Genomic DNA, 11833 nt, shown 5'->3' with positions numbered 1-11833 from the left:
TATCTCACGGTCTAGGCGTTGGGGTAGTCACTTGGGGTAATCGGTCACTCCAGGTGCACTCGTGACGATACTGGGACCTTGGTGTTTGGTGTGGTTTGTGTGTCAACTGCCCACTTGCTGGCTTCCTTTATCCCACGCAGTTTCAGTGGGTGGAAGAGGGAGTGAAATAAGTGGTGATAGTGGTAGTGATGGTGGTGCCGATGGTGGCTCGGATGTGGGGGTGGCTCGTTAACAGGGTGGTTGTGTTAGAGCATGCTCCGGCAGTAATTAATCAAGTCAGAAAAAGAACATCGCCGAGCCTATTTCCATACCAAACATTCATTCCTAGTTGGCACTGCAATCTTAAATACATTCCCAGCTGCCAGGCTTACTAGGATCGCCTTGACCCTTGAACACGTTTCGAGCTGGGTATCTGCAGTGTCTCCTTTGCATGTCAATCTCTCCTGACGCCATCTGTCGGCTGCCAAGAATAGAGTCCGGCGCGGTGCCATTTTCAACCCATCGGACAATCGCAGCCAATACATTGGCATCTGGATCGTACGAAACGGGCTTTGGAGTGGCTCCAATGATGCTGGCCCCGGAGCCACCACTGCAATGCTGCATACCCGAAATCCGGAAGAATCGATAAAAGTCGTCCAACTCTGCCGAAGAAAGATTCATCGTTCGTGAAACAAGATCATAGTATCTTTCTGAGTTTTCGCTGCTGATCGCGTTGTCCTCCAGGCCGTGGTAATGCAGGATCTTAACCCCATGCTCGCTTGCCTCCGATAGATCGCCTTCCCAAGTCGACATATTCCACGGGTCTTTTCGTGAAGCTGCTTCGTAATCTCGAAGGTTCAATGTTGAGATGTCCCATTCAGGATCGTCGTACACAAGATATCGCCACCAGTCTACGGGGTACTGCTGAGGCTGTCCGCTGAACATCCGCTCTGTTGCTTGTGCTCCTGGCTGCAGTCGAGGATAGACCAGCTGGCCTTCTGAGCCGTAGACTGGAGAGAACACAGCCCGAACCGTAGCAGCCTGCTCTCCGCTCAAACATGTCTTAGATGGGACGTCGGAGCAAATAAGTTCTTCGGGCCGATACTGGCAGAGATTGGGGTCTTCAATAATGCCGTCTTCTACGCCGTCCAGGCCGTCGCACTGTTTCAAGACGTCTGCATATACCAACTCCCACCGCGCAGCTGAGAGAAACCTCGAGGTCTCATTGGTCCCAGTCTTGATAAAAAACTGTCCGGTCCAGTACATGAGGGCGTGAAAATCGAGAGCGGGGGCACCGACAAGGATGCCATCAAAGTCGCCTGGGAATTTCTGTGCCTCTTTTAACCCTTGCCTGCCGCCGGTTGAGCAGCCGATATAGTAGGCCATTGTATGTTTCATGCCGTAAAATTCCTCGACTACCGCCTTACCTAGCTCCGCTTCGAGATGTACGGCGCGGTAGACGTAATCTTGAACAACGCCGGGGTTTTTGTAAAATGGAGCCCCGGAAGTACCGTCATGGCCATTGTTACTGCCAATGGTCGCAAACTGGTGCGAGGCTCCGTAGTTCAGATCACCATATTTGATGCAACCGTTCATGCCGCCGTTCCCCGTGCCCAAGAAACGGCCGCTCCACTCGAATGGGAGCCAAGCCTCGAGGGATATGTTGCTTCTAGGTCCGGTGATCGTACGGAAAACAACACGACAGATGTCAACGTCGGCAACCTGGAATGGAATAGCGCATGATGGGTGGTTGTTTGGGAGGGAAATATTGGTTCCTGCTGAGATGAAAGTTGTCTCGTGTACTGTTGTGTTTGGGAGGCTCAGCCGGCCTGCCAAAGATTCGCAGTCCTCGATGATCGAGCCACCAACAGAACCAAAAGCCAAGGAAATTTGAAGCAAGGGATTAGAAAACCTCATAGCTGCTGTGGGAATTGTGATAAAATGTTTGGGTGGCCTTAAAGAAATTACGTCCTGGTGTTACGCATGTAGCAGTTATCCCCAAGTGCTCATGAAGCTTAGAACTACCGTGTCTCTTACCGTGCTTATCTGCAGCTCGTGCTAGAACCCGCAATTGTGCTTGAAGCCCGTCTTCTGAAAGAAGAAACCCTGCAGGCTGATCACAGTCTGGTTGGTTCCAAACTCACTGACTACATTCTCGAATGCTAGGTCTGCAGCAATAACCCGGCAAAACCATGAAATAAAAGTTGGTCATCTGCCCAAACAGGGTTGGGAAAGTCTGCAGGCGGGCGGGGGCCGTTGTTTCTTTAGAGGGGCGCTTGCCAGATCATGTTCCCGTACGCGGGGTCATCATTCTTACGAGCGATCAAGATGCGCAATTCGTATGACAGACCCTGTGAAAGCCCGCTTCTGGTTGGCCAATACTTTGAGGGCGGTTGATCTCGTCAACACAGGGGTTTGTGGCATTGGAAAGTGGAGTCGAAGGATACGAATAGTCGATTCGAACCGTCGTGCAATTTTGGAGACAATGGCCCTTGTGGTAAGTCAATGTGGAACCGAAAAACTTCTCTGCTCGATTGCACATACACCAGGAAATATATGAAATAGCTCATTCAGACTTGTAGTCAAATTCCAGCTGAAGTTGTCAGCCTTGGCCAATAGTTCTTGCTAGCCATCGTCACCAGCGCCAAACCTGACTTCTCAGTGCCAATATTCTGAGCAGATAGCTTTCGACTGGTAATGATGTCCCTTGTCTCAAGAAAAACATGTCCACGGCTTATCTTACAAGAATTCCCTTCTCGTCGTGTGCATGTTACAATTGCAGTGTTTAACCTGACTCCTCGATTGCAGCCAAAAATCCACGCGTCGTTCGGTCGCGCAAGGCTTCCTGGAGCCACACCGGGAATCCTCTGAGCATCGAAACCCAGCCCAGGCTCGATGGAATACAAACCTGCGCCCCGTAGCCGGAGAAAATTTGGTTCACAATAGCGCTGGCGACATCGGACGCGCTCACCATGGGCTCCTTGAACTTCCCGGTCTTGGAAAGCTTCTCGACCATGGGCGTTCTGACCCAAGTAGGATGGATAACACTGACGTTAACCGTTTAGACTTGTTACGATAGACGACAAGATCCTGGATGATAGGGAACGGGGCTTACGTTGCACGCACTGCCGGCGCATTGTATATATGCTTCAGCTCTTGCTTCAGTCCTTCGTGGAAAGCAAGAATACCGGCTTTACTGGACCCGTAATCGACGTTGCGGGCCTGGGTGCTGAAGGAAGCCAGGCTAGCAATGTTGATGACATGTCCATGGTTCCGGGCGACCATGGAAGGGAGAAACTGCTGCACCAGCAGGAAAGGAGCAATCAGGTTGACACCAAACAGCTTCTGCAGCTTCGCCTCCGATACAGTAAGAATCGGCTCAGCATTTCCGATGCCAGCGTTGTTGATTAAAACGCTGGGCTCGCCGTGTTCGACTCGAATGCGTTCGGCCACTGCGGCAATCGCAGAGGCATCGGAAAGATCGATCTGATAGAACGAGACGTTGCGTCCTTGACCAATATTGATGTCAGCCTATGTTGTATTTTCGTGATGGTTTTAGACTCATGATGAGTAGCGAGGGTAGGAGCATACCAATTTTGGCCGCGGGCGGATTCAGGTCTAGAATGATGGTCTTGACGTTTCTGTGGTCAAGCATCTCAACGACCTTGGCGCCGATGCCGCTGCTACCACCGGTCACGACGATGATCTCCTTGGACCAATCCCAAGCTTTGTCAGTCACATTGTTGTTAGCCCTGGTAAGGGAGAACCATTCATTCACACGCGGAAGCAGGCCCAGGAGACAGAGGGTTGCTGCCGCGGCTTGCACTTTAGGCGACCTGGCCAGGTTGGTAGCTGTCGGAGCATATTGATGGAAGAGTTGAGTAAGAGCAGACATGTTGGGTATGGCAAAAAACCACAAAAGAAGCGGCGGATCGCTCAAGTCAAATGCAGATGAGATGGTGCATACATGATGCCGATTAGTCTCATCTTTATCAAGAGCTGTAGCGTGTCCAGCTACCCCGTGGGGCCCCAGATTAACGGGCAATTGGAGGATTTTTGCCGAGCAGTCGTCGCTTGTGCCGTTCTCCCGTTCTGTCCATGCTGCTGGTTAGCACATCTCGATCGCGACGGCCTCTGGTTGTAGTGCGCTCGCGCGACTTGCGGTCTGCACGGACGCTCGGCACGATGAGCGGCCTGGGCCGAAAGGAGGCGCAGGCTTTATTGCCGAGACACTCACCACCGGCAGATCACGCCCCTCTTTAGCTCCAGGCGGGGGAAACGAAGGACAGCAAAGCCGTCCGAGACACCGAAGTGTGGAGAAAACGCCCAAGCCAATCCCCGCATGATTCGCGTCAGGAACCTGCCAACGGCAGAGAGGCGTTGGACCTTCGGAGGCCACTAAACCTCACAGGACCCAGTCTGGAGGCTTGCATCCACAACTATGGCCGAAGACAAAAGAGCTTCAAGCCGAGTACTCCGGGTCGAAGCTCACTCTTTCGGCTATCGTGGGAGCCTGGCCCGAGCGAAGGCTCATGGCACCTCGCCACTTATTTCTAGGACATTAAAATCTACAGAGATGCTTGTCTCAAAAATCTTGACATTGTGTGCCTGGAATCAAGCACGAAGCCCAACTCTCGGACTTACACGAACCACTACCCCTACTTTACCTTTCCAACTCCACGATCTTGCTTTAGAAGCCTCGCCAACATGGCTTCCTCCCGAGATGTGGAATTCAAAACCTATGACGGCATCAAGCTCAGGGGCACCCTCTTCCCCGCTGGCGAAAACACACCTTGTATCATCATGAACTCCGGCGCAAGTGTCCTGTTCTTGTCGTTTGAAGCGAAGCTGACTTTGCGCTTCTACAGTTTGCTGGCCTCAGAATCAATTTCCTGCCCGACTTCGCCGTCCGTTTCCAAGCCGCTGGCATCACTGCACTCATATATGACAACCGATGTCTCGGTGACAGCGAGGGCAGCCCACGTGACGAGGTCGACCCTTTGTTGCAGACACGCGACTACTTCGACGCTTTCTGCTACGCTACCACCTTGCCCGAGGTGGATGCAAACAAGATTGTGTACTGGGGCTCGAGCATGTCTGGCGGCACCGCCCTCGTAGCCGCAGCCCTCAACAAGAACATTGCCGCCGTCGTCGTCCAGGTGCCGTTCATTTCGGGCGAGTGGATTTCCCAGAGGTCGGACAGTCCGCCCGACGCCTTGTTCCAAGAACGTGCCAGCGCCATCTCCAGCGGGGCACCGTCCAAGATCCCGAGCTTTCCCGAGTCACTTGAACACATCAAGACACGCACGTCCAAGGCAGTGATCCAAGACCCAGCCGCAGTCACGCTGACGGACGAAATAACGCGCCGGGGTCAGAATTGGGGCAAGTGGGCGACGGTACAGAGTCTCTTAAACTGTTCCATGTTCGAACCACTAGCCTATGTCCATCGCATCGCCCCCACGCCGCTGCTCATGGTCGTAGCTGAGAAGGATGTCACGACGCCCTCACATCTGCAACTCGAAGCGTTCAACCGCGCCCGCGAACCCAAGAAGCTACAGTTGTTCAAAGGCCAGAACCACTTCAGCATGTACTATGGCCAAGATTTCGAGATGAATGTGGCTTCTCAGATTGCGTTTCTCAAAGAGACTCTCAAAATTTAAATAATCAAGCTTGGAGTTGAGAGGGCTGGCGAGGGAGGGACTGTTGAAGAGGAATAAAGCGCTTATTCGGCTCTCAGGTAGAAGAAAAACAAAGACATCTACTTTTAATGAATTTCGAAAGGTCAGCTGGCGCTTACCAACAACGCCATTTGGCTATTACCCGGTGGGTGATGCCGAACCGTTTCATGCATCCACGGAGTCATAAGAATTATTTGCTCTACTGGCGAATCGTGCTGTCCCACTTAGACGACCGTGCCTCTACCATGTTGACACCATGTACATAGTAGCTACAGGGGTCTGTGTTAGCACTGATGAAGAATTACCCTAACTCTTTGCGGTGAGGCTTGAGCTTTCCTTGACGGATCCGCATTCAGCCCCGCTGTCGGACACCGCATGTCCTTGTCGACGTCACGGGACGGACTACCGGTAGTTTATTTGCGCCCGCTCGTGGGGTACATACTCTATTTCAATGCCGCCGAACCTCGCTCCCTATGAACGTAACAACGACCCACACATGGTTCAATAGCTATTGAGTTCTTGTCATCATGATGCCCAACCCAGTCACGGACGAGCCCAGCCGCAAGGCCGGGGCCAGGGCCGGCCAGCAAAGGGCCGCAAAGGCCTGTCTGGCCTGTCGACATCGTAAGGTTCGGTGTGACGTCCACAAAGTCAACCAACCCTGCACAAATTGCCAACTGCACGAAAAGAGTTGTCTCGTCGTTGGCAGGGCTTCTAGATTGTATACGATAACCGGCAGATCAATCCTTGGCCGAGATGGACTATAGCCGCTGACAAAGGCGCCACTTAATAGGGCCACTGGACGACGACGCGACCGCCGAGAGAACCCATCTCCGGATGGGATCGAAATAATCAACCCTCAAATAGTGTCATATACATTGCCCCGCGAACCTGGTCTCCGCAATTCGGTATCCGAACTTACGCACGAGGAGGCTGTCGAGCACCCTAGTGACGTCTTCTCGGGTGGTGTAAGCGACAGGGCTCGCGAGGGCTTGTTGGATGCTTACATGCCTGGCCTTCCCTGGGAGTCGATCAACTCCTCGACATTCGCCTCTGGTACCGACCAAGAGGTAGACAGTGGCTCGTGGTTAAGCCGCCGCGCTCACGCCGGCTCCCACGTGGCATCTACCGTGATCTACTCCCACCTCCGGTTTCTTACCATCGGCAACCTGCACAAGATTCCATCCCAGGACGTCAACTATTTGGAGTTCCAAGGCTGTCTGCACGTGCCGGCACGCCCAATGCTTGATGACTTCGTGGAGCAATACTACTTGCACATACATCCTCTTATTCCTCTCATCGACGAAGGTGAATTCTGGGACATGTACTCCCAGACTGAAAGAGGTGTCGCGTCAAATGATACGATGTCGCTGTTACTGTTCCAGACAATGCTGTTTAGCAGCTGCACAGTATGTACCACTAGGAGGCTATAGGGCTTTACCTTCACACATGAGGGCCACCCGACATTCGGCTTATCTATCATTGCAGTTTGTGCCGTACGAGACCATCAAGAAGCTGGGATATTCCAGCCTTAAAACTGCGAGAGCCGCATTCTATCGAAGAGCCAAGGTACGCTGATCAGATCAGTAACGATGAACGATGTCTCATGTGGGATGACGGCGTATGCTCACTGACAATCAGTTGCTCTACGACATGGACACAGAGAGCTCGCTCTTACCACTGGCGCAATCCGCACTCCTGCTCATTGCTTGGGTACCTCCCTGCAACTCAACCCATATCCCGTACAGGATGTGGCTTGGACGCGCCATCCAGCATGCCAAGAGCCTCAACGCGGACCGCTTAGACACGGTGCCAGCATTGTCCGACACAGCTACCAAAAAGCATCACAGAGCGCTACGCCGTCTGTGGTGGTGTTGTGTTTCTCTAGACCGCATCTCGCCGTTGTGTACCCGTTTCAACCCTTACATTACTCGCGAATCCTGCAGGTTTGAGGCAAACAAATCCCTCATCATTTCCGATCTCGAAGGCGAGGTCTACAGGTCCAACGTTTACAACCCCACCAGCAAGAAGCGCCTCGTCGGCCTCTTCAAGGTATATATCGATTTAACGATCGTCCTGACCGATCTTCTTACGCTGGTATACCCTTTCGAAGACTTGTTATGGTCGAGACATTGGCCAACTCAGGAGGAAGACGCAAAGATTCAGCAATGCGAAGCTGCTATGAAGGGGTGGTTTGTCCGAGCTAGCACTAAGTTCCCAGCCGTGAAAGAGGCACGGCAGACTACCTTGAACAAGAGGCACGATCTACACAAGTCCGTGATGCTGCACATCAACCTGATGTACATATATTACTAGTATGTAACAGTACCCAACAAATTCTTTCAAGAGCATTCAGCCAACGCCTAACCATCCGTAACCCAGTCATGCCAAGATCGCCTTCTACCATTACAGGACTTTCTTCTACATACACTTAAACTTTGACGGAAGTGTAGGGGGAACTCGGAAAACAGCGGAACTCAAGAAGAACCGCAGTGAGCTGCAAGATGCTGCAGCTAACATGACGCAGCTCTTCAAGGAGCTGACCAGGCGTCGCCTTGTTCGTTGGCTTCCAATCAGCGCGTAAGTGCAGTGCTCTTTCATTTGACTTGGCGCTTCACATTATTGTTGCTGATATAATTTCCGTACTCAAGGATGGCTTGCATCGCCATGCCGTTGGCCCTGAATCTCGTTAGCGCGCGGCTGGCCGCAATCAATGGCGAATCGAGTTTCGAGTCTCCAACTACAGCAGCGTCCAACAAAGCTCGCCTGGACGTCCTAATGGGGGCAATGAAATCGTTCCTGCCGCAGTACGACGGCGTTGAGCTCCTAAAAGAGACTGCGAAGCGTGCGGCTGACCTGGCCCAGGCTGACACGCAATCCCAGCCCGCAAACTCCGGACCAGTGATAACTGACTGGGCCCACCATCTTTTGAAGAACCCGAGTTTGTACCTGAAAATGATATTGGCCGTCGACTTGTCAATCAGCAAAGGGAGGATTGCTGAAGAGTACGACTTTCCGGTGTGGCTTGTCAGCCACATGACGGTCGGGCAGAGAGCCACTCCCACCGGGCAGCCCGTACCTCACTCCACGCCCCGATCAACGGGCCAGTCTGCTGGGACAAGGCGGGAAAGCAATTTCATTAATACGCATCTTCCCACTTCCTCCAAGGAGAAAGACGATCACGAACGCAGAGTAACGCCACCTCTCGACCCAATTGGCACTTCATGGGACAATGTCTGTTCTCCCCCGGAGAGAGTGATCTCTGAACCTTCAGGGGTTGGCGAGCAGAACTCTTTGGGATTCCCAAGCCTTGATGATGTCATGGAAACTTACTTCGGCGGCGTAGCCGACGCCGACACGTCGTACATCGAAACCATCCAAGACCTGATTGATTGGGCCTAACAGCTCGATCCCTCATGATGAGTTGGGACGATGTGAAGGCAGCGAAAGCGAGTCGTTGGAAGTCCAAGTGCAGGATATAGTATTATTGAGTGTAAGCAATATTTGCATGGTAGCTCAAGGACACAATGGATCATCTGTCTATCTGAACGAGGCACCTTGGCCCACGAGCAGCGTGTCTATGGGCATAAATCGCCGTGTTTGACCCCATTTTACTCCATCAGAAGCCGTGAGCACAACAGAGAGTGCAGCTTTGAATACTATAAGATGCCGACGTCAGACATGTTTTTTTTGTTTCAGTAAAAACAGGCTGGCTGTCAAGTCTATGGTAAAGGACATTTGCAGTGATGAGAGACATAACGACATCTAGCGACTACAACACTATGTTACGATTCACTAAAAGATACTTGTAGTCTATCAAGTACGCATTAGTCTAGACAGGCGGTAGAATGTGTATGGATCTCATCATGCACAGGGGTCTTATGGGCAGTTGTACGGTAAACAATGAGGTTGGCGCAGAATGCCCTTGATTAGTGTGACCGGATAGAGACTTTCCAATGTAGAGTATATTGTCTAGATATTTGCCCAGAGCTCTATACTTTTAGCCACCTCTGGTATCTGATAGTTGGGCCTTGAAGCAAAATAAGCTAAAATCGTATGGGCCTTAACGACATCCAAGAGCTCTAGAAAATTTTCCAACTCCCGAAAAACAACGCTTCTGGCCAAAACATATTCGGTGTCATCATCAAACTAATCATAACCGACTTCCTGGAAGTTCAGCTGGATGGTATTCAGCTTGAAGCTCTGAGCGAGGGTGGCCGCCACCAAGCTCTTCGATGCGATGTACTGCATGGTAACCAATTTCCTGCTTAGAAGGTTCTTGAGGCGTAACCGCGACCGGCTTTGATCCTCGCCTCCTCTTCAAGAACCAGATAAGACCAACGGAGAAAGCAATGAGCGGGATCCCGACGCCAAGACCTACGCCTAAGCCGACGGAGAGGCTATTGCTGTTATTTGAAGATTGGGGTTCGGAGCTAACGGACGACGTAGGTGCGGTTGTTGTGGTCTCGGCTGCGGTGTTACTAGCGGAGGTGGATGTACTTGAAGACGCGCTTGATGTACTTGAAGACGCGCTTGATGTTGTCGAGGCACTGATCGGAATGCTCGCAACCACCTTGACGGAATCCAAACTAAAGACAGCAGTGGCGTTGTTACAGTCGCAGCCCTGAAGCCCAAAGCAGCAAAACTTGCCCTTTCCACATGGTTGAACACCATTCCCGCCCGCTATTGACAGCCGGCTCATCAGCGCCAAGAGAACTTGATAGGATAATGAATCAAAACTTACACTTATCGCATTGACTTAGACAAGTATCGCTGTCCCAGTTTGGCTCCGTGCACCCATTGATGAAATACGGTGTCAAGGTGTCTGGATTGCTTGTGACGCAAAGCCCGTTGCTCGCGCAAGAGTCGCCGGGCGCACAACATGACTTGAGACTGCCGTTAGGGTCGCATGCGACAAGTTGCAGATCCTGGTTGCTGCTACGGTCGAAGCAGGTTGACATTGTTGCTTGACTGTTCGTCAGTCGCTCTCGATCGAGCAAAAGGGCAGGCCTCAGGTTTTTGCCCAAGGCAGTTTACGAGACATGCGTTGAGAGTATTGTCAGATGAGCGGGTGAGCGAGATTATCTGAAAACTTTGTGCTTCCGATTTGAAACGCCTAGCTGCCGACACTTTCCTTCTTTCAATCCTTTGCAGGGACTGCAATCCTATCACGGCCAGTGTTAGGCGCCATCCAGGGGATGTCTCCCGTTACAGCCATTTCCCGCCCCATTCATTTAGGCAGCCGGCCCAACCGAGGCACTAAGCTGAGAATCCTCCAGACTTTAATTAACGGCTAGCCTGCTGCTCTTGAGCATCCCTGGTCCAGCGATGCGGGTCATTCAACCAGGGTTCCAATACCTACACTACACATTGGACAGGACTTTCAACGCTGCCTATTTTGGCGTCTCGGTAGCCACAGGGGTCATCTGCCCATTAAACCAGCTTATTTCTCAACACCATGAGTTTGTGGCTGCTTACGTTGTCTGCAGCAGCCCGGTTTACCTGTTCCTTCACGACGATGAAAGGCGACAAGGGTTGCAATAGCAAGTGGGAGGTTGCTACAAGGCTGGATATAGTGTTACTGCTGTGTTGAGCCAGCAACACGGTGGTGTAAGGGGTCTGGCCGGTGATTGGTCAACGTAGGGTGGCTCAATTAACCGTATTCAAGCTAAGGACGGAAAGTCTAATTACTGTGTGGCATTTTGTAGAGGAAAATCCGGTGGGTCGCAAATAGACCCCCACAGTAAGCGCCAATTCTTAGATTGTCCGAAGCGGTCCAGCGCGTTGATATGTAAGGACACGCCGAACCATGTTGAAAGCGATGTTAATATCGACTTCGCCGAGGCACTAAGGGACAATGCCTGCGGGAGCCCGAGTTCGAAGGCCCTCTTCCCGCCAAAGCCTTCAACGACTAATCCCAAGGTGTCGATGATATAAGCAAACATCACTAGCCGAGCTCTAGTGAAGGAGGAAAAGCTGGTGAGGCTTAGGACAGCATCGAAGAGTACACGCAGCAAGATGATGACACAAAAGAACGAGAGCTAGAAAGCCGGGATCGAGGCGAACGCTCTCCTGGGAGCCTTGAGCGATGGATTCGTGACGACGCTTGACGATTTCGACGAAGAGACCAACAAAATGCTCCTGTCCAGACGATTCATCATCTCTATCTTTTGCCA

At 51.9% G+C, this 11833-nt stretch overlaps 5 protein-coding genes across 5 annotated transcripts; 3 read left to right on the top strand and 2 right to left on the bottom strand.

Moving 5' to 3' along the window:
• Positions 1-342: 342 nt before the first annotated feature.
• ColSpa_06093 (putative feruloyl esterase B-1) lies at positions 343-1575 on the bottom strand (the record flags this gene model as incomplete). The annotated part of the gene is made up of 1 exon (XM_049272305.1): positions 343-1575. One exon carries the CDS (start codon positions 1573-1575, stop codon positions 343-345), a length of 1233 nt encoding a protein of 410 aa, XP_049128262.1.
• Positions 1576-2764: 1189 nt separating this feature from the next.
• ColSpa_06092 (dehydrogenase RED2) lies at positions 2765-3874 on the bottom strand (the record flags this gene model as incomplete). The annotated part of the gene is made up of 3 exons (XM_049272304.1): positions 2765-3002; positions 3095-3488; positions 3571-3874. The coding sequence occupies 3 exons, from the start codon at positions 3872-3874 to the stop codon at positions 2765-2767; spliced, it is 936 nt and encodes a 311-aa protein (XP_049128261.1).
• An 812-nt stretch (positions 3875-4686) lies between these two features.
• ColSpa_06091 (polyketide transferase af380) lies at positions 4687-5639 on the top strand (the record flags this gene model as incomplete). The annotated part of the gene is made up of 2 exons (XM_049272303.1): positions 4687-4814; positions 4862-5639. 2 exons carry the CDS (start codon positions 4687-4689, stop codon positions 5637-5639), a joined length of 906 nt encoding a protein of 301 aa, XP_049128260.1.
• A 1025-nt stretch (positions 5640-6664) lies between these two features.
• On the top strand, positions 6665-7973 carry ColSpa_06090 (cutinase transcription factor 1 beta; the record flags this gene model as incomplete). Its single annotated transcript, XM_049272302.1, has 3 exons — positions 6665-7066; positions 7146-7226; positions 7299-7973. 3 exons carry the CDS (start codon positions 6665-6667, stop codon positions 7971-7973), a joined length of 1158 nt encoding a protein of 385 aa, XP_049128259.1.
• Positions 7974-8175: 202 nt separating this feature from the next.
• On the top strand, positions 8176-9059 carry ColSpa_06089 (uncharacterized protein; the record flags this gene model as incomplete). The annotated part of the gene is made up of 2 exons (XM_049272301.1): positions 8176-8237; positions 8309-9059. 2 exons carry the CDS (start codon positions 8176-8178, stop codon positions 9057-9059), a joined length of 813 nt encoding a protein of 270 aa, XP_049128258.1.
• Positions 9060-11833: the final 2774 nt, after the last annotated feature.

This window comes from Colletotrichum spaethianum (genome assembly GCF_022836535.1).
Source record: "Colletotrichum spaethianum MAFF 239500 DNA, contig14, whole genome shotgun sequence".
In the NCBI taxonomy this organism is placed as follows: domain Eukaryota; kingdom Fungi; phylum Ascomycota; class Sordariomycetes; order Glomerellales; family Glomerellaceae; genus Colletotrichum; species Colletotrichum spaethianum.
This window is presented reverse-complemented; position numbering and strand designations above follow the sequence as displayed.